The following is a 22871-nucleotide window of genomic DNA, read 5'->3' on the forward strand; positions in this document are numbered from 1 at the left end:
TGTCTCATGACAAGAGCTTTTGTTTTGTTTTGTTCTTGTTATTACAATAGTGACTACCTCTGGCACAGCACAGCCAAAGGCAATTTATAAATTAACTGCTAGAAGCTCCCAGCGTCACATTCATGCTTTGATTCAAGTAACTGGTTTGGTTTAAATTTTTCTGTTGCATTAGCTTTAATTACAAGCAATGGCAGCGTAACTAATACCATTAAAGTTAACGAAGTTGTTATAAATTTACTCCCAACTTCAGTGCATGAGAATAAGCAAAAGAAACTCATCTTTATTATGTTGCTTACTCAGGAGATGAGAGAGAAAATCTTATAATTAGAGTGTCATTTAACACTCCAGCTGTTGTAACATGAGCACAAAGCAACCAAACTAAAGTTATTACAGTATTCATAATTCGTATATAATCTTGTAATGACAAAGCTGACTTCTGTCATCAGGACAATGTCCATCTGTAATCCAAGTTCAGCTGCGGAAGCATATACCTCACTGCAGCGTATGCAGCAGGAACAACAGTATGGTTGAATCCCTCTTCAGTTCTCTGATTGTTTGGTCACAAACAATTTTCTGCAAGGTTGCGTTAACAATGCATTTGTCCATTTATCTATGCTGCAGAGGAATGGAACTACAGAAGTTACAGAACACAGCAAAACTGCTGCAGCGCTATAAAACCTGCAGTGATCTTGCTAGAATAAGCAAGATTTTGAGAGCCTGTGTTTTTGCAGGAGTTTGTCTTCTGTTCCATGAAGGGCGGGCAGCTGATCAGCAGAGGCAATGAGCACACATGGAGAAAGAAAGCAAAGAGATTCTGCTTCAGGATTACTCCTGCTACAACACTGTTTTGTTTACCCAGTTAGGCTTTGCTTCTTAAGAACTACTGTATGAAAGTCTCCTCCTGTGAGTAATTACAGAAAATTTGAAATGAAAAAAATATCACTGTCCTTTGCAAGTCAGACCACAGAGCTTCCTCATAAGAAGTTATTACAGCAAAATACAATCATGACAATTCATATACTTGGAAGATTGAAAACTGTTCAGTCTACACATTCCTTCCAAAATTTGATTTGTTTCAGTAGCACTAGACAACCTGCAAAGAACAACTTTTGGATTTTATGCTAATTCAATCAGAGCTTCCAATGTGAAATCATAGCCTTAGCTGAAAAGGCCAGGCTACTAACTCCAGCAGAGGCTATTAGTTAGTATGTATGATCTCCTCCATTTATTAAATACATTATATCCCATTTTAATATTCCCTTAAGTTTAAAATCCAAATCATCAGCTTAAGAGCCTGAGGAGCTTTCAGTGTTTGCACATGAAAATACACGAACATGAGAATATGTAAGCTAAGGAGATCTAAAGTAGAAAAAAAGTCATAAAGTAAACAAAGGATAATCCTGAATATATTGAATTCGTTTTTAGATTTAGATAATTAGAACATCTCTATTTAGTCTGAAGAATACTGGGAGTTTAACAGCACTGTTAAACTCCAAGAGTTTAGTTCTGTAGTAATTTCTCAGTCATCAGCAGAACAACACATAAAACCAAAACACACTGAGGATGACACATAAAAACAGAGCCTCAACAGCATATTCTGCTAGATATCACATTATTTAGAAATCAGAGATACATTCATTAACCAACACCCCCCATCTGCAGCACAAGAAGAAAGATTCAACAGCACTGTTGCGCTCCACTCTGAAAAAAAGGTAACTTAGCTCTGTGCAGATTAGAGAGGCTGTGTACAGATACAGGTCTCATAGTCTGGTTCATAGCCACATGCACAGAGCCACGTTTTCAAATGAGAATGGGCCACAGTTAAGCCTGGTTCTAGTTACTTCCTAATATTTTCCTTGGCAGTATACAGAGATTAAGAAAGACGTCAGCATGAGAAAAGAAGCAAAAGAAGTGGCACTTACTGTGTTGCATTTTGTCCCGCACACCACTTGCCGGTGGTTCAGCCACTGGGAGGCAAACACTTTATTGAGGGTTCCGAGATGAAACTCCCTCTCCTTCAGGAGGCTGGGAAGCTGCTGGGCTGCATACCCGTGCAACAGGCGGTGGTAGCTGGACTCATTCTGCATCCAGACCTCCCTGCCTTTTAGGTAATACACCAGGGACCGCTTCACTGGAGGAAGCCGCTTTCTTTTGTGTACTGAATGATCCCATCCATACTGTAGAAAACAAACATAAAAATTAGATAGAAAAATGAAAAACAGTAGTCTTCTGAATTCAGATCAATTAAGTTTTCCAAACCATCCATAAAAATCATACAAAATCAACACAGAAGTGCTAATACAGCCTTCATAGAATTAAACACATTTCGCTTAGGAAGTGGCACTGCAGTGGTGCCACAGACACTGCCCGCCAGTTCAGCTCCGCTGAAGCACAGAATGCTAAAGGAAACACGAGAAACCTGAAAAAGAAACATTTTAAGCAGCTGAGAGCAGCCCCAGCCTCCTCCCCGGCCTCAGTTCCACCGCAGCGAAACACAACCACACGGGGCAGGGGCCGCTCGGTACCGACCGTGGCGTCCACAGCTCTCTTGCGGCCGAAGCCAGGCTCCGTCCGCTGCATGGCCGCGACCGGGGAGCTCTGCCGGGACGCGGCCGTTACGGACACAACGGCCGAGCCCAGCGGGGCGGCGCGGGTTAGGCGGGAATCTGACGGCAGCGGGTGGGCGATGCCGCTCGGCCCGGTGCCGCCGGCTGTTCCCGCACCACCGCCACCCCCCCCCCGGCACACCGAGATCCCCTAAGCCCCATTTCCCTTTCCTTCAGTCCAGAGACCCGCAACCGGGCACCGACGCCCGCCGCTGGGGGTCCCCCCGCCCCACCCGTCGCTGGTGCCGGGGCTCACCGCGCCCCCGGGCTCAGTTCGCACCGCCCCCCGGCCTACCTGCTCCCCACAGAGCCCCCCGGGCCCCGCGGCGGACGCCGCCGCCGCTTTCCGCTTCCTGCTAACTGTTTTCCTGGCCATAGTAGAAGGAAAGCGAAGAAGAGAGGCCGAGAGCCCGGTCCGGACCCCACATGGAGCAGACGGAGCAGGCGGCCGCCAGGACACGGGGCATTAAGTGCCGGCAGCCGTGCCCGGCCGCTCACTCCGCCGCAGGCCCCTCCGGACCGCCCTTCACGACATTTCCCCCTTTTACGGCGGTCGCGTCGCAGCTTTACGGTAGCTCCCTCCGCCCCGCCCGGCAGCCCCGCGTCCCAGCACACGGACGGCCAGCGGGCACCGCCCCCTCTGCGGTTGCCAGGCGACGTGTTCCGAGCCCGAGCGACTCCCCCTGGTGGCGGCGGAGGATGAGGCGGGGAGAACGGTCCCGCTTTCCGCAGAGTCCGCCCGGAAGGATTCACCTCCTTCGCCCTGCGGCCCAGGATACGGTTGGCTTTCAGGGCTGTGAGCGCACAGCTGTCAAATCGTAGGATCGTTAAAGACCGCTGAGATCGTGTAGTCCAGTCGTCAACCCGTCACCTCCATACCACTCAACCACATCCTTCAGTGCCACGTCTGCCCTCCTCTCGAACACCTCCAGGGGTAGCTCAGGGATACCACTTCCATGAGCAGTTTGTTCCAGTACTTATCACTCTTCATGAGATTAATTTTTTCCTAATATCCAACCTGAACCTTCCTTGGCACTACTTGAAGCCATTACTTCTTGTCCCACTGCTGACTCATGCCCACCTTTCCATGCAACAGCGGGGCTGTGCTCTATTTTTTTTGGCAGGGCTGTGATCTATTGTTCTCCCAGTTTGTACTGATACTGGGGGTTGCCATGACCCAGGTGTGAGACCTTGCATTTGGCTCTGTTGAACTCCGCAGGATTCAACAAGCTTGGTGCCATGACCCCTACCTGGGGTTCTATGACCGACTACCTTCTGATAAAGTGCCTTTTTCTAACATCCATCCTGACCCACTCCTGATGAAGGTCCACAACATTTCCTCAGGTCCTGCTCCACTCTGCACAGAACACAGTTTGTAATGCAGCCTGTGTGAAACCAGCTGTGCTCAGGCCCTCTGTACACACTTGTATTTTCACCATAATTTAGAGCAAGAAATAACGCAGTCAATGTACACATTACCCAAGGGATACCCCTACAGCTGTGGGTTCATGAGGTGTGTGGCTTTTTCCATTTCAACATGTTATCTCCTAGCTACAAAGCATACAACAGTTCTTGTTTCAGATTTCAAGATGCTTTCACCATCCAGGAAAATAGGTCATCAATCTCTCCTTTGTACAGGTGGGAATACTGAAATAGACAGTTTCAGGCTGTAGGCTCCAAATGACTTAATGCACAGAGACAGTAACACTACTGAGAAAATTAAAAACAAAAGGGATTTGTGTTGTGAATGGTCTATCCTCAGTGGCATCTCCATGGATCAGTTCAACACTGGTTCCTGCAAAGACAAATTACACAAACATTGAAGGGGCAGATTGTCAGATATTTACAATTTCATATACATTTGCCTTTTGGGATTCTATAAATAAACATAGCTGTTACACTAAAAATTTGTTTTGTGTGTACGCATGTTTTTCTCTGGCTTAAGATTTCAATACAAGACTAAGCTGGAAGACTTTGTATGTCTTCCAAAATGTGGAAAGTCAGTAGGGCTGGGGATGTAACTGTCCCCTTGTACTCAGCACTGGAGTGGCCACAACTTGAGTACTGTGTTCATTTTTCATCCCTCTCCACAAGAAAGACGTTGAGGCTCTGAAGCATGTCCAAAGAAAGGCAATGAAGCTGTGAAGGGCCTGGAACACAATTATTACGTGAAGCAACTGAAGGAACTGAGATTCTGAGTCTCGAGGACTCTCAGAGGAGACTTTATAACTATGTATTGCTCCCTGAGTGGGGATTGTAGTAAGTTGGGGTCAGCCTCTTCTCCCCAGTAACAGCGAGAGGACAAGAAATAATGGCCTTACAGAGGTTCTGATTGGAAATAAAGAAAAAAAATTTCTCAGAAAGAGCAGTCAGGCATTGGCAAGGGCTGCCCAGGGAGGTGGTGAAGTCGTTGTCCCTGGCGGAGATGTGGCACTGAGGGATGTGGTCTGGTGGTTAGGGTAGTAGGTAGTGGGGCTGGTGGTTGAACTAGATGATCTCAGAGGTCTTTTCCATCCTCAACGATCTTATGAACGGCTTGCTTTCTGTTTAAGGACATCCTTGAGGTTTAGACAGATCTCACAAATATACTAAACAAGCTGTTACTGTTTAGTGCAGAATGGATATATTGCAAAACAAGCAATGTTGATAGTTAAGCACAGCAGAGGCACAGGCTCACTATTTCTTTAATTTTAAGCCTGTGAGCCTTGGTGGGTAATACCCAGGAAGTATGGGCAGGCTTTGACAGGCAGACCTTTTAATTATTGGCAGCCCTCTTAATTAACAAGCAGCTTGATGCCATCCAGGGTTCACGGAGGGCCCAGTGCGGTCGGCACTACGAAGCACTTGGTCATCTCTACTTCCTCATGCTGCTTTAACACCGAGGTAAGCGCACAGAGCTCCTATGCACTTTTTGCTCTGCCTGCAGCAGCAGCAATTAGAACGGAAATAACCCAAACGCAGTAACCCAAAGGGAGTGAGGGAGGCGGGTGGGGCTGAGGGGAGCCACTTCTAAACCCCTCACACAGAACCGGCTAACGCAGTATTTCCCTGGCTAGTATTTATTTCCCGTTACCACCTAGAGAATCCAAGCGCCTCTAACAAAGCCTCGCGGGGCGTTCAGCCCCCTGACGCCGAAAGCCGCTCGGGCGAGAGCCCGCCCCGTCGTCCCCACACAAGCACCGCCCCGCCCCGCCCCGCGGTGACGTCACCGAGGCTGCAGGTGACGCTGCGTCGTGACGTCAGCACGTCCCCGGGGCGGTGAGCAGGTACACAAGATGGCGGCGCCCGGCGGCCGGACCGGAGAGGGCGGTGTGGTGCGGCTGGCGTAGGGCCGGGCGGTGGGCAGGGGCTGCGGGGACTATTGCGAGCCAGGGGCTGGCAGGTAACGAGCGGGCCTGGCGAGGGGAGGGGGGCGGCGGCGGAGGCGTTTCACCATCCTAGGCCGGTGGGCTCCGGTTCCCTTCCTCCCGTCGAGAAGCTCCGGGCCGCGGCCCCTCCTCGGGCTCTCCGCTCTTTCGCCGTGCCGGAGCTCCGCCGCCGCTCCTTCTCGCCGTCCCGCTGTGATTCAGCAGCAGCGGGGCCTGGCCGCGCCGCGCTGGCGATGCTGGCGTAGGGCGGCTCCCAGGGCAGCGGGATCAGGCCCGGCGGTGGCTCCTCTCGGTGGCTCTCCGTAGTTCCGGCGCCTGTCCGAGTGCTTCCCCGCTGTGAATTTGCCTCAGGGCTGTTCGAATTCGGGTAAAGGGTGCGTGCCCGCCGGGGGAAGGTAGCTTCCTCGCTGCGGTAACCAGATCATGTGTGGAAAGTCCTTTTCTGGTTTGGATGGGCTGAGCGCTTGTGTGGCTTTTGTCGAGTTTTCCTTCGGGTCGGTTGTTTATTAGTGGTGTCTGCATTGTGATAACCGTAACACTCAGCCCTCCCTTTGCTGTCATGTATCTGCTCTGTTCCCTCGAGTCTCTGCAGGCTGAAGAGCTGAAGTCTTGTTTATTGTATGGATGATAGCTCTCTTTATCTCACTTTGTGCTCATTACCTATTTCTGGATCGTTTCCAGTTAGCTATTCCTCTTCTGAGATGAAAAGAGGGCTGCATGTTCTGTATTTGAGATGCACACAAACCGTGGATGTATGCCACAGTGTAAGAATACTTCATTTCTGTAGTTTTTAACTTCCTGATAATGCCTTCTGTGCTGTTAGCTCGCATTCACTCACTTTTTTAACGCTTTGATGAAGGTACTTAATGTAACTTGAAGGTTGTTTTTCTGATCTTTGGTAGCCTAAAGTCTCTCATTTAAAAGGAAAGTTAGGATTGTTTCCTTATAAGTAAGAGAAATTACAATTGTTGGAAGTGAGTAATTGTTTGATAAAATATTTTTATTCCCCATATCACTTAAAATCCTAAACAAGACCAAAAAAAAAAAAAAGCAGAAAAAACTGGAAAAACTCTGCCTCGTTAGAGCAGAAATAAGCAGGTGGACTCTGGCACTTTGCTTCACATCAGATGTAGCTGTTGTTTGGGATTTGATAGAAATACGGTTGTGACAGATATAAGTACTTTGATGCGGATATTCATAGATAAGCATTGCCAAATTACAAACAGCTCTTCCTTCAGACTTCAGTGTCTTTGCCACTGATAGAAGGCACTGGCATCTCACAACTTGTTATTGAGTGAATAGGCTTTTGTGGGAGCTTGGCAGGGAGGAATCTATTCCAACTTGTGGTTAAGAGTGTGAAGGAAAAAGGAAGAAGTGGTTCTGCAGTTAGCTACCTGCCTCATCTTCCATGCCTCGTCATCCTTGGAGTGTGGAACCTTATCGTAATGCAGGCACTCCCATAACTGATTACTTCCTTAAAGCTGGCCATACAGATCTGACCTCTCTGAGTTGCAGCAATATTTTTTTTTCCTGAGGAAAAGGGGGAAAAACATTTTTTGATGCATCCTTTTTTCTCTGTACAGAACAGAGCTATGTGCATAGCTCTGTGTCGGCTGAGGAGGGTGTGTGTGGTAGTGGGCTGATGTATGCCAGGCTGTGTGCTGTATTTTGTTAGGGGAGTGTTTGTTTTCTGCAGTGTGGCAGTGGTAGTGTTGCTGGATGACTTCAGCTTTTTTTCTGTAAAAACGGACTTGTAATTTGTAAGTGCCCCTGGCACTTTAGAGCACTGCTGCAAAAGAGTGACTTAAACGTTTTAGACAATGTATCGATCCTAAGTATACGGGAAGAGAAAATATAATCTTTAACTCCGTTGTTGCTAGCTCATGGATTTGGTCTCAAAAGCAAAACTGAAAGTGATTGCACCTTTTTTTTCTCAGTGCTGTATCTGGCCTGCAGTATTTTTTTCCTCTCCTGTGTATTCAATATGGAGCAAAGGAATCAGGACAGAAGTCATTTCTAAGAAAAGAGATTTAACACAAGTGAAATGGAAGCTGAAACACAATTACCTGGAACATCATGCAGAAAGCTGTGAAGTCTCAAGTATAAGATTTATGAATGAATAATGAGTATATGTTATTTTCTCTTTATCAGAATTTCTGTGTTCAGACTATTTTAATATGTTGAGCTGCTATTCAGCTATGAGATTTATTAATTTATTTGTTAGTTGATAGCTAGCAAAAACCTTAACGGTTAGAAATTATCAAAGACACGTGGAAGAGCTCCATCTCCGTTGTTCTAATAGTACTTTGCAGAGCTCAATACTTGTTATCCGAAAGACAAAAGCCTTTCATTTGGAGAAGACGAGTCAGGTTTCAGGAGCAGCCCAGCAGGCCATCCCATCTAACATGGTCACATTGACAGCCTGAGCTGTTTTGCTCAGGCACTTTTGTGGCAAAAGTACTGTAATGCTGCAGTAGGCACTGCCTTACTTGTTTTTAATTCCATTAGCTCATGGCTTTGTGGTGCTTACACAAACTTTAGTGACTTCAGGGCATTAAACAGTCCTGACACTACCCAATCTCCATGTCATACGCTTTTTGTCATCAGCTTGTTCTGCATTTCACAGTTGGTAACAGCATGTATATTTTGATAAACTGATATGTGAGGAAATTTAGTTCTAATTTCTAACAGGAACTGCGATCCACTTTCTCTGTTATTTTGTTTCTAACATAATTTCTTGCAGTCTTTTCTTCTGTAAATTGCAGACCTGAAACTATGAAATCCTTACTTAAAGAATCTTCACATAAAGGCGTTGCAGTCTACTTAAAATGACCATTGTAATTCAAATCAGTGACAGTGTAAAAATGGTCTCATGGAGCTATAACTGAAAAGCTCTGGAATATGTTTTTGAAATGAGTTTTTTAGAGGAAAGGGAACGATGGTTGTTTACAAGTTTAAAAATAGCTTTCTGGTTTTAAAAAGTAGGTCTTCTGGGGTGTACAGGGGGTGATTTATTTTCTCTGTATTGTTTACTTGTACTGGTAACAAGGAAGGCAGTAGCATCTAATAGCATGTACCACTCTACAGTCAATCTTTGCCCTTGAGGGGAGAGAAGGCCTTGCAGAGACGTCTTGACAGATCAGAGCTGGACAGTCTCCAATAGCATGAAGCTCAACAAGAGCAACTGCTGGGTTCTGCACCCAGGAAGGGGCGGCCCTGGCTGCTGGTCCGGTCTGGGGGATGAGAGGCTGGAGAGCAGCGCTCAGAAAGGGGGGAAGGGTCTGGAGGGCAAGGTGTGTGCAGGGCAGCTGAGGGCCCTGGGTGTGCTGGGCACAGGGCGGAGGAGCTGAGGGGAGCCTGATGGCGGCTGCAGCTCCTTATGGAGCGGAGGGCAGCGCTGAGCTCTGCTGTGTGTGACAGCGACAGGGCCGAGGGAACGGCATGGAGCTGCGCCAGGGGAGGGCCGGGGGTGGGGAAAGGCTCTGCACCAGAGGGCGGTGGGCACAGCTGGAGCGCCAGGAGTGTTTTGTCAGTGCTCTCAGATACAGCATTTGAATTTGGGTGGTCCTGCGTGGAGCCAGGAGTTGGTATCGACAGTTCACATGGTTGCAGTCAATTTAGGCGTGCTCTGTGATTCTGTGCTTGGGATTGCTGTTGATCAATGCAAGCATGAGCTCGCTGTTTTTCTGTTAGCTACCTAAGTGGGTAATCACTTCTGGTATGCTAGCGCTCTGCTTTATGCTTTGACCCTCTGGCTTGGTTTGAATAAGCTCATGTTCTGTTCCCCTAGTGACCTTTTACAGTCAGCATAGTCTTGATTGAGGCCTTCTAGAATAATCTGAGCAGTGTTTTTTTTTCTTTTATTTCTCTTAAATGGCAAGTAATTCTAGATTTTTCTTACATGGGTAAAGGATTTTCTTAAATGCAGGAAAGTACTCCTTAAGGAAGGAGCAGCTTGTATGTCTACATGAGCGTTTCTCTCTTCCTGAGGCTGTAAGCCTTTTTCAGAAGTTTATGCCGTGCTTGCTTAAAACCTAGAAGTATACAAAGGAGTAACAGAGTAACAGTGCTGAAACTTAGTTTTAAATCCATAGAAGGGAAGGTTGATTCAAAATGTTATGTTGTATCAATAGAATTACTTCTATACAGACTGAGTACAAGCTGTGAATTCCCATTTGAAGTCTCTCAGTTGCATTCTGTGTGGAGCGCTTGGATCAGAGCAACTCGTAAATGGGAAAAACAGAGGATGAATCCTATACAGGAAGCAGTCAGTTCAAGTGGAAGATGGTCCTAATGTGAATATACTTAAGCTGCCCAGGTAGTCAGATTTGAGGAAAGTAGTAATGAACTAAATTGTATTAGTTGTGAGCTCTCCGTCTCGGTTATGTTGCTGGAGGTCAGTGTTCACCATAGCTATGTACTAGATCCTGTCAAATAATTGACTTAAGTCCTTTTCTGATTTACGTTTGTGCTGTTTGGCATCCTTGGGGTCACAGCAGATGAAGATGTGACTGGCGAGATTTACTCCCTCTCCTTTGGATGCTGGATTTCTAAGTGTCTCTGTATTGTCATTGTGCTGTGACAAGTGTTAGTGCTGTGCTTAATTGAGACATGGAGCTTGTGTGTTCAGTTTGATTTTTCTTCATCAACTTGACTCCAAAATCAAATTAGATTCATAGTTTACAAACGCTCTGTGAAGTTGTTGTCAGAGGATATGTCTTTCCTTTTCCAATACAGCAGAGCTATCTTGGGTTCCACCCTAATGACTAATGCTGTCATGTGGCATCTTTGTACAGTAATGTATAATAATTTGAAAAAGAAATATAGGAGCTCCTTCTAAATGGGAGAGGAATTTCTAATAATAAAATCACTGTTAATTATCTGGGATAAAATTTGGTGGTGAAAAAGCATAGAGAAGCTTTATGCTCTGTGTAGTCTGTGACAGGAATGTTCTTAATCTTATAATTGTTAGGTCACCACAAGCCATTTGTTTCTAGAGTGTTTGACTTCTTGGTTTAAAAATAATACAAATAAAACAAAGCCGAAGGGTTATTGACTATCATTTTGCTTGCTTGTATTCATAATAACATACAACTTTTTAACTGGGCATTCAGAAAGTACTTAAGGTCCTTTTTTGGGAAGCTGATGTACCCGAAGTCAGGCATGCATTTGATTTTTTAGGAGTGGAAATGTATGGCAAAACAACAGTAGTACAAAGTAACTTTAGTTTTCAAAGAGTAATGAACCATCATGATTTAAGGTAGCAGATTTCTGTAATTAGTGCATGCCTTTGAGATTTCTGAGCTCCTAATAAACCAAGATTAGTTATTAAACTAGCTGTAATTCTGTCAGTGGTCATTGGCTGGTGGGACTTTGTACCTGCAATTAATTTACATCCAACCACTTGCTATTTGAAGTGCCACCTTCCACATACTAACCTGAAGGATGGCTTAAAGAAAATGTTTGGGTGAGAAAATTATTTTATCAAGTTTGAACCAGTCATTTTTGCCATTTTTGATCTGTATCACTCTCAGACTTGGGGGGGGGGGAGAGAGAGAGAGAGAGAGAGGATGCATTTTGGGACTCTTAGAAACAGCAGAGAGTCTCATACAATGTTACAGTGACTGTCTCAGATGGTTCAGAAATGCTGAGATGGTGGGATGCGAAATGCTGTTGCTTTAAGCGAGTGAACTATCTGTGAAAGAACTAGTGTTAGCTTGTATCTTGACAGACGGTGGTTTTCAACTTCTGTAAAAACTGGCTTCCTTCTTGTTTGCAGAAGGGAGTTTAGTGCATGATTTCTGTAACTTGCCCGAAGTTCTTTGGCTGTCTGCTAAAACACCTGTAAATGCATATAATATTGCATATAATTCTAGGCTGCTGAATGCCTGAGCTTGTTGATGTGACTTCTTGGCAAAGCAAGGGCAAATAGAGACAGTAAGGAGCTTGTTGCTTGAAGGTAACAATGTTTGATTTGGCTTTATTTGCAAAGGGAAAGCTTGCAAATTCAAGTGCAAATGGAAATGTGAAACTGTGTGCTCAGTAATATTTCAAATTGAAGATGTTCAACTGGAAATGTCATGGTATTTACAGCTTACAAGAACCCACAAGTATGTTGTGTGACATAAGGTAAGAGAAGTTAGACTAAGGTAAAGGAGCTGGCTTTGTGAGCAGCTAGGTGGTCTAAGCTGCTTTTGGAGCCAGGGATGAAATGCATGTTCAGCAGGCAAAATGGTTGTACTACAGCTGTTTGTGTGACCTAATGCAATCCTTTTAATGTCTGAATGTACATACTATGCTATAAAAAATAAATTTGGAAGGTCTGCCACTCTTCTGAGGTGTTTTATTTGTGTTGCAGTGTTGGGCTGATGAAAAAATTCTGGTTCTCTTGCTCTTTGCTCTCCAGGAAATAGATGTTTGAAATATGCAATTCTTCAGTGCAGGGGTTTGGCAGTATTCTGTATAAACTGCTTCCACCCACCAATTTGGAGATTTTCTCTCCGAGCTGGGAGAGAAGTTGTGTGTATATTTTATTACAATCCTTGTCTGTAATTTGGCGTTATTACAGTAATGTGAATGTGGTGCTTCTGTTATTAGGCAGCACTGGATTTATTTGCTACATTGAATCAGGCATGGGTTAGTGAAAAAGAGGACTGATTTTCAAGGGTTATCATCTCAGTTGAAGAATGGCCAACTCATACAGACTTTCCACTTTTTTTTTGGGTTTAACTGATGGTGGTTCAATGAGCAGATCTGCATATTGTTAACAGTCTCATATTGCTGCTGATCTGTTACTGTTGGACATTTGAAGAGGAAAAGCCATGGATAGTACTGTTGGATGGTCACGTGGCAATCTCATCCAGCACCCTATTCCATCTAGCTTTATAAAATTTGGATTGATGCAGCTGAGTCAGATCTGTCAAAATGTCCTGAGGAAATGAAGCTAATGCATCTCTGAAGGCTTCTTTTGAATTTAAAATGAGCCATTTCCATTCAGTTATCCATTTCTTTAAGTGTTTTGAGGGGTTGCACTAGTTAGCAGTGCTGCTGGAGTGCTTGTTATATTAAATGTCTTCTACCACCCAAGCAGGCTGGAGATGGTGTAAAACAAAATTGCAAACTTCAATGAGTTAGAGGTAGCCCAAACTTAATTTCTAAGTTCCTAAATCCTGTTTCATGTTATCAGTCCAGAAGAACACCCTTTAAATTTTTTACAGTAAGATGGAAAACTGGATCAGTGATTTGATACAGGATATTGTGGGAAAGAGGCACTGGACCAAAATGGAGAGAAAGCAGCGAGATTCCTGGGATAGCTGTGGATGTAGGATTCAGGAAATGCGAGTTGTGTTGTGGCACAACCAGAGCAGGATGACTGTGGGAATGCAGTTTAATATTTGAACCCTGTTCCTTGCACCTACAAAACAGGGCTGTGTTCAGTACATTTAATTGGGAGTAAAACTGTTTTGAAGTGTTCAAGAATGATATAGTGCTGGAGACAAAATGATTTTCTGTTTGAAGTAAAGGTAGTGAAATGAAAATGTGTGTGTAAGTGTATTTGGTTCTGGACGATATGTCCTTCCAGACTTTATTGGACAGCAGTGTATTTCAGTGGTCATGGTTTTGTTCCACTTTTCATTTCTCTTGAGCATGTAAAGGTGAGTTTAGCAACTGAAGCATTACTGAAACGTGTCTCGGGGGCAGATCAGCTCTATGTCAGAGGGTGACAGCTGCTAGCATGTTTGTACACCTTAACCATGAGTAAGTTCAGCTGTGGCAGTTGCACAGATGTGCTGAATCTTCTTCATGTTGCATGTGGCTTCCCTCCCTGAACTCTTTGGTCTGTTGTTGGACTATAGACTGAGCCTTATTTCCACTCAGAGTCCTAAATCCAGAGACCTTTCCTGTTTGAGTTCAAACTGCAGCACTGCAAGGAAGGACTGTTTCAGAACCGGAGCATGGGACTTTCAGGGGGCCAAGCAGATCCTTGTACTCTGTTTTTGTAATAAGTCAACGACTGTGGCTGAGAACAGTCTCAGTTGGACTTCTTGCACAAAGCTAAACTTCTACTTTTCTGTACTAGACGAACTCAGAGAGGACAGCTTAAATTCCTGTGCTCCAGATGAGTTCAAATCCAGAAGTGTAATTAATGTGGGCAGTGCTGTTTTGCTGGGTCTGTTCTGATGTCTGCTGTTGGTTTTGTGTGTCAGTGTTTATTTTTGGTACCAGGTGGTGATACTTCTGTCCTGTGGGTTTCTGAAGAGCAAGACAGAATCTTTGCTATGAACTTCACTCTTTCTTCACGTTAGCTAGCCTCTTCAAGAAACAACTGAGGTGTAAGCATTCACTTTTAAAAGTTCTTTACTCTTTATGAGGTTACACATTTATTTCATGTTTAATCAAAACTAGTGGAACCTATTTATTTGAAACACAACTTGTGGTAGCAGGATTTAATTCGGTGTTGACTACTGATGTAATTTTGTTTCTGGATCATTTTTTCTAATGGCATTCAGTCCTAAATGAACTGGCTTGGAAAAAAATGAAAGCAGACTTAGTTGGTGCTGTGACTGGAAAGGAAACATTTGAGCCTTAGCTAAATAAGAACTGATTTTATTGGTTTTTGTGTGCTTGTGACTTAAAGATGATTGTGTTTGTAGTGAAGTGCAGTCTTCTAGTCAACATTAGCCCCAAAATTCATTTGTTCCTGGTCTAGGTTTGCAGAACCAGTAAGTGCATTCCTACTGCTCTCTGTTCAAGCATCATTGTGATGGGGCCATTTTTTTTTTTTAGTGGCTTGACTCGCTTATATTTCCATCTGTTCTCCTCTTTTGCTTTAATTTGGAAATTAGTGTGGCACTGCTTAGACCTCAGTGGAGTGAACTTGTTATGGCTGAACCCTTCAAATGGCTGAATGCCACACAGTTGTTTGCTCACTCCCTCCTTTCCCAGTGGGACTGGGGAGAGATAGGGGAAAAAAAAGCCGGTCTTTCTCAGAGCCTTGGCTCTGTACAGTACCTTTTAGCAGCAGATATAATCATTGGTGTGTTACCTACTTTGTTTTTCTCTTAGAACTGAAACACAACATCATACCAGGTGCTCTGAAGAAAACAATTCCATCCTGCTGAAACAAAGACACATGTGAAGATCACTGAAGGGAGCATTCACCTTGAACAATAATCAGTTTTTTCCCTGTCTGTAAGTCCTGCAGCACAACAGAACCTAAGATCTTTTCAGTTGGATTTTTCTGTACGTGCTTATCTTGTCTCTGCCTCGATCAGAAGGATTGAAGGAACAGAAATACCTACTGGCTAATGAGAAAATGAGTTTGCACTCAAAGCTGAAACTGTACCAGTGTAACATCTTGATTAGTGGAGTAAGTGACTTAAAACCAAAGAAGTTGTGCAAAAATGAAGGCTGTCACAGTGGTGGCACTGGTCATGGCATTCACCCTTCTCTCATAAGCTTAATTTGCTGGAAGGCTTGAGATGCTGTGTGTTTTTCTAAGCTGGTTTGCAGAACAGCCCTATGATGGGCTCTCAGGTACTTCAGTGATTGAAAATGTTGAGAATGCCTGCTCTTGTGCAGCATGTGTAATCAGTGAGAGAAAAACAGATGTTCTGGTAGTGAATAGAAGAGTTTCTTGGAAAAGGCAGCGCTGAGAGCTTGGTGGAAGCTTTAAATGGTGGCTTCTGAACTCAATGAGTGTACCGGGAATTTGGATTCTCAGAATGTGGCTCTCGTAGCTGAGGAAAATGAGGCCTGTATGTGGAAAGCAGTGATGTCAGGTGGCTGGGAGAGTTTAGCAGTGTTAACCATGCTGTGGGAGCAGTGCTACAGGGAACGGGAGGAGGCTTTCAGTGGCCTTGCGTATTTAGGTTGCTTGGGCTGGGGGTGCAGTGAGGATTTGAAGCAGTGGCTTCCACGCAGGATTTTAGCACGGCAGGCAGGGTTGTTTGTAGGTGGAATGATTAATTCAACAGAATGTTTTCTGTCAGTAACATGCTGAGTTTTGTGGAGGGAATAATAAGTGCATGGTGAGAGTGGGTAGTGCATGTGACCAGGGTGTGAGAGGAAGAACTGGTGAATATGTAGTGGTCTAACACTGTTCCCTTTATTCTTGTGCAGCACTAAGCACACGTATTTTACTGAGGTTTCAATATATGAAAATGGCAACTGCTGTTTGACCTGCTAGCAGATAGTTGATTTTAAAACTTTCGTCCTTTTAATTTCTTGCTGTTTTTTTCATCTGCTTTGCTTGAGTAATTCCATAAGATTTTTTTTCACCAAATTTTTAATCAAAAAGGAAAAGTCACAATAAATTATGCCACTTTTATTATAAACATTTACAAGAAAAACTAGCAGGAATATAGCTTTCTTTGGAATACATTTTTTTTTAATGTCAGTTGTTATAGTGCTAAAACACATTGAGTCTTGGTTAATGTTGATGAAAAGAATACAAGTTACTTTCTGCAATATGAGCAGAATTATTGTGTTGGCATTGAGAGCAGGTCCTGGCATTGTGCACCATGTTGAACCCTTCTAGGCAATAGAAGACCAACTATTTGTATAACTCCCTTGATCAAAGAACGTAAGAAAAACCTCAAAACTGCACGAGTATTAAAAAAGGAGTTCTGTAGAAGAGCTGTATTAACAGCTCTGTCAATGCTGTGTTGATGGCATAGGAAGAATGTCTAGCACACCTCATTCATAATTAGGAAGAGGCTGAAGTATTAATATTCAAGTACTTCATAGCTAGCTTGTTGCATATTGAAATATCACTGCCACAAGGAGAGTAACATTTTAATCAGCTTAAGCTGCTCTGGATTCTGGACATGCATTCTAGATGTACAGGACACTCAAATTTTTTCATGTGTGTTTACCAAAAGAACAGGGTAAGTGGAGTATTTTGTTGAAACTAACAGCTTTCTTTCTAACATGAAAAGGGTCATATTGAAGTGGTAAGTGGAGTATTTTGTTGAAACTAACAGCTTTCTTTCTAACATGAAAAGGGTCATATTGAAGTGCTGGCTTTCTTCTTACATGCATTAGCTACAGAATGTGCTTGGCACTATCTGTGCTGAGATTACCGTGCTGGATGTAATTTGTTCATAGTGGTATCACATCAGGTGTCAACAGATCCAAAGTAGCTGAGTTTGGCACAGGCTTTTAGATGCTTTTCACCTGGATTTCATGTTTTCAGAAGTGTTAGGTATTTGCTGTCTAGAGCTTTAAATATAGTGAAATATTAATTAAAAGCAGTTGCCCTGCTTATCAAATTTAGATTTTGTTTCCTTACTGTGTTGTGAGATTACTGTAGCCCTCACTGGTCATTTAAGTGCTGGATCATTTTCTCAGCCACTGTAGAGCTTTTCCTTATTTCTGAGTGTGGCAAAGGGCCTTATTGCCCAAATACACAGTCACGGTCTTAAAAAGCACCATAGGACTGTATTATCAGATACAAGCATCACGTCCTTAACCATTTCAAACAGTACGTGCTTTTGACAAGAGCAGTGTCTTTAATGAGCAAAGTGGAACCTTAAAGAAGGATTGCTACTGAACTGTGATTGATGTTAATGCAGTGAATCCACGTGGAACAGCAAAGTGAGAGATGCAATACTTTTTTGTTTGGAAGAGAGCTGTCTTCCAGTTTAACTTCCCCTTGACTGATGATACTGAAGCAGACGGTCTGATTGCCCCCTATGTTATGCTAAGCTACTGAAACATTTAAAAAATCAGTTTCTCCTAATTTTTGTCACTGTTAGGAAAATGCTATTCAGCATCTGCATGTAGAAGCCCTTACTGGATGTTATTGCCATCACTAAAGAGTGTTGTCTCATAATTTGATAACATGATGTGCAGATAGACCTACTCTTCAGGGGCTCTTTTCTCACTGTCCTTCCCATTAATGCATTCTACATACATATTTTTTAAAGAAGTGCTCTATTAGTTCCTGTCCCTCTGCCCTTCAATCATTGCCCTGAAAATAACAAGCTGAATTAATTTGATGTTACAGACTGTCTTTCAAATTCTAGATCTTTCTTCAGAATGCTGAGATGGCTGAAATGTGGGGTTTGTATGCCACAGGGGTGTCTTATCCCTGCTCCCATACACCCTATTATTCTCTTTGTAATTTCTGTTCTGCATTTGGTTAAACATATGATGACCAGTTGTATCCTGTAAGATGAAGACGTCACTAGATTTGTTAACTGTGGCCATTGGAAATTGGATGAGAAGTGATTTCATTCCCTTTTCTGGTTCACTGAAATCTGGTTTTAAAATGGCTTGATCCAAAGAACTGCTTTCTGTGGCTCAGTGCTGTTGTATGTAATAAAAGTGAGCTTACTGCACTCTGCAGCTTACTAGGCTTACTGTTTGCAGAGCTGTCGGAGGTATAAAGCAGAAACATCTGCAGATTTGGGGGTAAGTCATCAATTTGCAAACTGCAGCACCTGAAAGTCAGACGTGTTTGTTCTGTGCTGAACTTCTGTCATCAGCTTTTTACTGTCAGCCCACACACTATTGTGTAGCAATTATTTAACAGGCATAGATGGGAAGCTCTAGTATGAAGATCTTATTTTGTCCTAGCAACAGGCTCTGTCTAAATCTATAAGTGTCGTGTTTAACTATATAGGGCATCTTGACACTGGCCACAGCCTTTGACTTACAGTGAATTTAGTAGTTAGAGTAGAACTTCCAAAATGTTGTCTGAAACTTTCCAGTCCGAGCTCTTTCAGAAGAAAAGCAATGTAGACAGGAATAGAGAGTGAATGGAATATAGAAGTAACTACAATAAAACACAACTTCCCAGCATCAGCTCATTAGTCACTCTTGGTGGTATTTAATTTGTTATTTTTCTCATCTGTTGATGAACCTGGCTCTTTGGTTTTGTTTCTTTCATGCAGCAAAGGTGTTTAAAAGTTTGGGTTTAAGTGGTGATATGCCAGGTAGGCTGTCAGGAGCATCTTCTTTCTCTTGTGCAAGGGAACCCTTATCCATGCAATGTGATTATCTGTGCAAGAAGCAGGACATGTTTGAAAACTCATGTGTAAGATCTCAAAAGCAGTTCTGCTTTTTTGTTCTTCTCTTCTCCAAGCTAAACGAGCCCAATTCCCTCAACCTTTCCTCACAGAAGAGGTGCTCCAGCCCTCTGATCCTTTTAGTGCCCTCCTCTGGACCATTCCAAGAGCTCTCAAGTCTTTCTTGTGCTGGGGGCCCCAGGCCTGGATGCAGTGCTGCAGATGGGGCCTTGCAAGAACCGAGCAGAGGGGGACAATCACCTCCCTCTCCTGCTGACCACCCCTCTTTTAACACAGCAGGAGATAGTTGGCCTTCCGGGCTACAAGTGCACACTGCTGCCTCATGTCCAGCTTCTCATCCAGCAAGAACTGTTTCTTCAAGATTTCCAGCTTGTCTCCTATTTCTGTGCCAGATTTTTCTATCATCAGTTTTGTCTTGACATCTCTTTACTTCTGCACGTGTTTTCTTTTCTCTCCTGTGTTCCCTTCTGTCTTCAGTTTCTAAGGTTCTCTTTCCTCATTCTGGGTTCTACTACTCTATTTTCATCTGTCATGATATCAGGACTGTTTTCTCAAGGTGGTTATGTGAAATATGGGCTTTTCTTGTCGGTATGTTAATACTAGACTACTTCAGTAGCTGCTGAGGTTAGAATTGCTTAGAACTTTCAGACACTTTTAGCCCTGATCTTCTTTCCAGTGGGTTAACTAGAACCAAGGGTTAACTGGAACCATGAATGAAGGATTGGGGCGAAGGGCTTGTGGAATTATAGAGGAAAGCTTGTAGGTCTCTATAAGAAGACCTAAAAATATGTAACAAACTTTTAATCCCAGGCTTTTCTGTCACCCAGGAAAGATGCTGAAAATCCCTTCATATAGTAGAGTGGGCTTTCTATTAAGTTAAAACATGTAATGAAGTATCCAAATTCTCTGTGACAATGTGCCCCAACCACAAATACCCTTCAGCATCTTGTAGTGCCTGGAGATGAAAGGGAACAGTAGTAAAGCTGCAGGGATGAATTGGAGGAAGGCTTTGGAAGCAAGTCCTTCTGATTTCTGAAAGAGCAGTAATAAAGGTAAGCAAGTCTTCAGTGCCCAGTGCAAAAGCTTTGACCAAGCCAAGATACTGCAAACCCAGAAGCACAGCTGTCACATCAGTAACCCTCAGGCTTAAGAGGCTGCAAATATGTGGGGTTTTTTTTTTTTGGTGGCAAGAGAGAGAAGTAAGATGCTTGTAATGGGCTAAATAGCCTACCGAATCTGATTACTCAAGAGATACTAGTTTAACTAAACCCACTTTTCTGAAGAGATGGCAAAATGTGGTTGGGAACCTGTTTCAGCATTACTGTGTGCAGTGCCTAATGGTTCTGTTTGCTGACAACAGTTGAAACTGTCTCAACCTGATCCCAAAGGTGTCAGTTGCTACTTGGAGCAGCTAAACATCTTTAGACACCCTTTCTTTAAGGGAACATCTGTGAGGGTAACATTCTTAGGGATGTGCAAGAGAAACTTGAAGAACAGGACGTTGTTTGGGGACGATGGATGTGAAAGTTAGATCTGTTCCATGTTGTGGTTGGAGTGTTGTTGGCTGCTGGTGGGAGTGTGCTGGTTAATTCCGTTTTTGTGAAGGACGCCTGTTGGGTGCTGGAGGACTTCAGAAACAGAGCAGCTCTGATCCTATGTCATACATAGCATCAAAGGAGGACTTAGATTGAGTTATTCAGGGAGTTATGCTGTGGTGTTTTAAGAAAGATCTTGTGATATATTTCTAGTACAGCAAAAGAAACAGATCTGTTATTGAATGCACCACAGGCATCCTGGAGCAGGGCTTTAGCTGACTGATCAGCAAGTATTCTGCAGCTCCTTCTAGTTAAATAAAAGCTTTTCCTTGTGATCAGACTGCTCTGTTACATGCTGCCTGAACATTCCTTTAACATTTTAATCATGGAGTATTTGCTTTATTAACTTCTCAAAAAAAGTTGTTAATGAAATTCCGTGGGCACTGGATGAAAAATGTTACCACTGCTTCCTTGTGCATGTTTGAAAACTTTATCTTGCTACCAGTTTCTGTGTACCAGCATTGTGTACAGTTGTGTGTTTTACCCACTGCGTCGGGACAAGCGCTGTGTTGTCTGACGGGCTCTGCATACCAAGTGTCATAGTATCCCTTTTTAGAGCAACAGGGATTAAACCGAAGAGGATCAGTGTGGTATTTCCAGTAGGAAAAGCTATTCTTAATAGTCCTGCAGGGGAGGCAGGTTGTGCTTGCTCACTGGGTCTGGGAAGGAGCAATTTCTGAGTACTGTGACCTAGAGCTCTGCCTTCCTAATTAATCTGGGTGTTTCTTCTTGTCTCTTTTTTTTTTTCTTTTTTGCCACTTAGGTTGTCAGACCATAGGCTAAATTACTGTCTTAATTATTGACACTGTAAAATAAGTTTGGCTATCAATCTTGGCAATAGGATAAACAAAGCAAGTGTCAGCGGCGTATCCTGTAATCCAGAGATAAGACTATAGAACTGCATAGGATTATGCAACACAGTATGTATAAATTTGCTAAAGCTTTTTCAAAATATTTTTCAGGTTCTAAATGGCTTCTAAGAAGTTGGGATCCGACTCTCACGGTGAGTGGAATTTGTTATCTTTCAATCAGATGAATCTCAGTATTGTTGCTGACTAGAGCCTTGGCTTAGAAAGGCCACAGAGGCTAATTGTTCAGCCTCAGATGAGATTTTTGTTGTAAATGAAGTGCCTTGGCTTCCTCCTTGCATAGTTGCTTGCTGATGCTGTGCCTGTTCTCTAGTTAAACGGAAATAAAGCTGCTGATTACCCTCCATTATCCCCTCCCTCCACTCGTGGCAGACTAATACCTCCCCAAGAATCCCCTTCAGTATCAAAGGTGAACTGTAATTATGGTACTGATATGAAGATCACTGAAGCAGTCTCTAATCTGCAGCTTACTCTTATGAAAGTCAAGTGAGCAGTTGGATTGAAAGTTAAGCTTTTAATATAGCATTGTGCTTGCTTTTTTCTTAGCAGTGAATTTATTCCTAAACTGGACTTCCATAACTGCAAGCTGTTGAGCTAGATAAGTGAAGAAGAGATTTTTGTCTATGTCTGAGATGTGTGATATCATGCAGATGTTTGGCATTATAAAGAATTACTTTCTTGTACATGTGCTACTCTTAGAAAATGAGATATAGATTTGAAAGGGCTCTTACTTCCTTAGAGGCCTAAGTTCAGTTTGTTATATATAATGCAGATCCTTAAAAGAAGTAAATAAAAGCTGCTCTGGGAGGCTCAAATGAAATGTCTAACATGATTGTTGTAGAAAGAATATTTTGTGTCAGAAAAACAGCCTTGATTTTTCAGGGTAGTCTTTCTGAAAATAGAATCCAGAGGCATTGCTCTCCCTCCTGAGCATGTTGTTCTATCTTGCAAGCATGAAATTGAGGGATGTAGTAAACTTAGATTAATTTAAATACACGTTAAGGGTTAATAGAAGTAGTCTACCAAAACTTGATCTTTGGATAGCTGCCTCTGTTGTTGTGGCAATTTACTTCATTATTAGATAACTGCCAACTTCAGTTGCTGTTCTCTGGACTGCTTGTCTTTTGAATCCATCTGCTTCCTAACCCAGGCTAGAAGAGACCCTGCTCAGAGATGGAAATAAGCCTGTCTTAAATGTTTCTTAAAACAGTGCAGTTTGGTGGAACATGCCCCTGGCTTCAGAATAATAAGGTCAAAACAGGTGATGCTGTACCATGGCTAACCTGACTACCTTCCTCTGTACCCTCTGTTCCTAGTGATATCCTTAACTCTGTCACAGTACTGGTTCTGAGTAGTGGAACAGATTTCTTGGCTTATTTCTTGGAAAATCAGCAAGGCA

The 22871-nt window shown here is 43.3% G+C and overlaps 2 protein-coding genes across 5 annotated transcripts in view; one reads left to right on the forward strand and one right to left on the reverse strand.

The window, feature by feature from the left end:
• The window catches only part of DCAF12 (DDB1 and CUL4 associated factor 12), a 29449-nt gene extending 26274 nt beyond the window's left edge, over positions 1-3175 (reverse strand). The window contains exons 1-2 of the mRNA XM_048932374.1: positions 2902-3175; positions 1923-2177 (exon numbers count right to left, since the gene is read on the reverse strand). Of these exons, the coding sequence (XP_048788331.1) occupies positions 1923-2177; positions 2902-2982 (336 nt within the window). The 5' untranslated portion in view covers positions 2983-3175. The remainder of the gene's footprint in view (positions 1-1922; positions 2178-2901) is intronic.
• Positions 3176-5795: 2620 nt separating this feature from the next.
• The window catches only part of UBAP1 (ubiquitin associated protein 1), a 33534-nt gene continuing 16458 nt past the window's right edge, over positions 5796-22871 (forward strand). Inside the window, exons 1-3 of one of the 4 annotated variants that reach the window (XM_048932570.1) lie at positions 5881-5988; positions 15041-15166; positions 21566-21606. In XM_048932570.1, coding sequence (XP_048788527.1) covers positions 21573-21606 — 34 coding nt within the window. In that variant the 5' untranslated portion in view covers positions 5881-5988; positions 15041-15166; positions 21566-21572. The other 3 variants (XM_048932571.1, XM_048932572.1, XM_048932569.1) reach the window with 3 other exon arrangements.

The sequence above is a fragment of the Lagopus muta genome, chromosome Z (assembly GCF_023343835.1).
Source record: "Lagopus muta isolate bLagMut1 chromosome Z, bLagMut1 primary, whole genome shotgun sequence".
In the NCBI taxonomy this organism is placed as follows: domain Eukaryota; kingdom Metazoa; phylum Chordata; class Aves; order Galliformes; family Phasianidae; genus Lagopus; species Lagopus muta.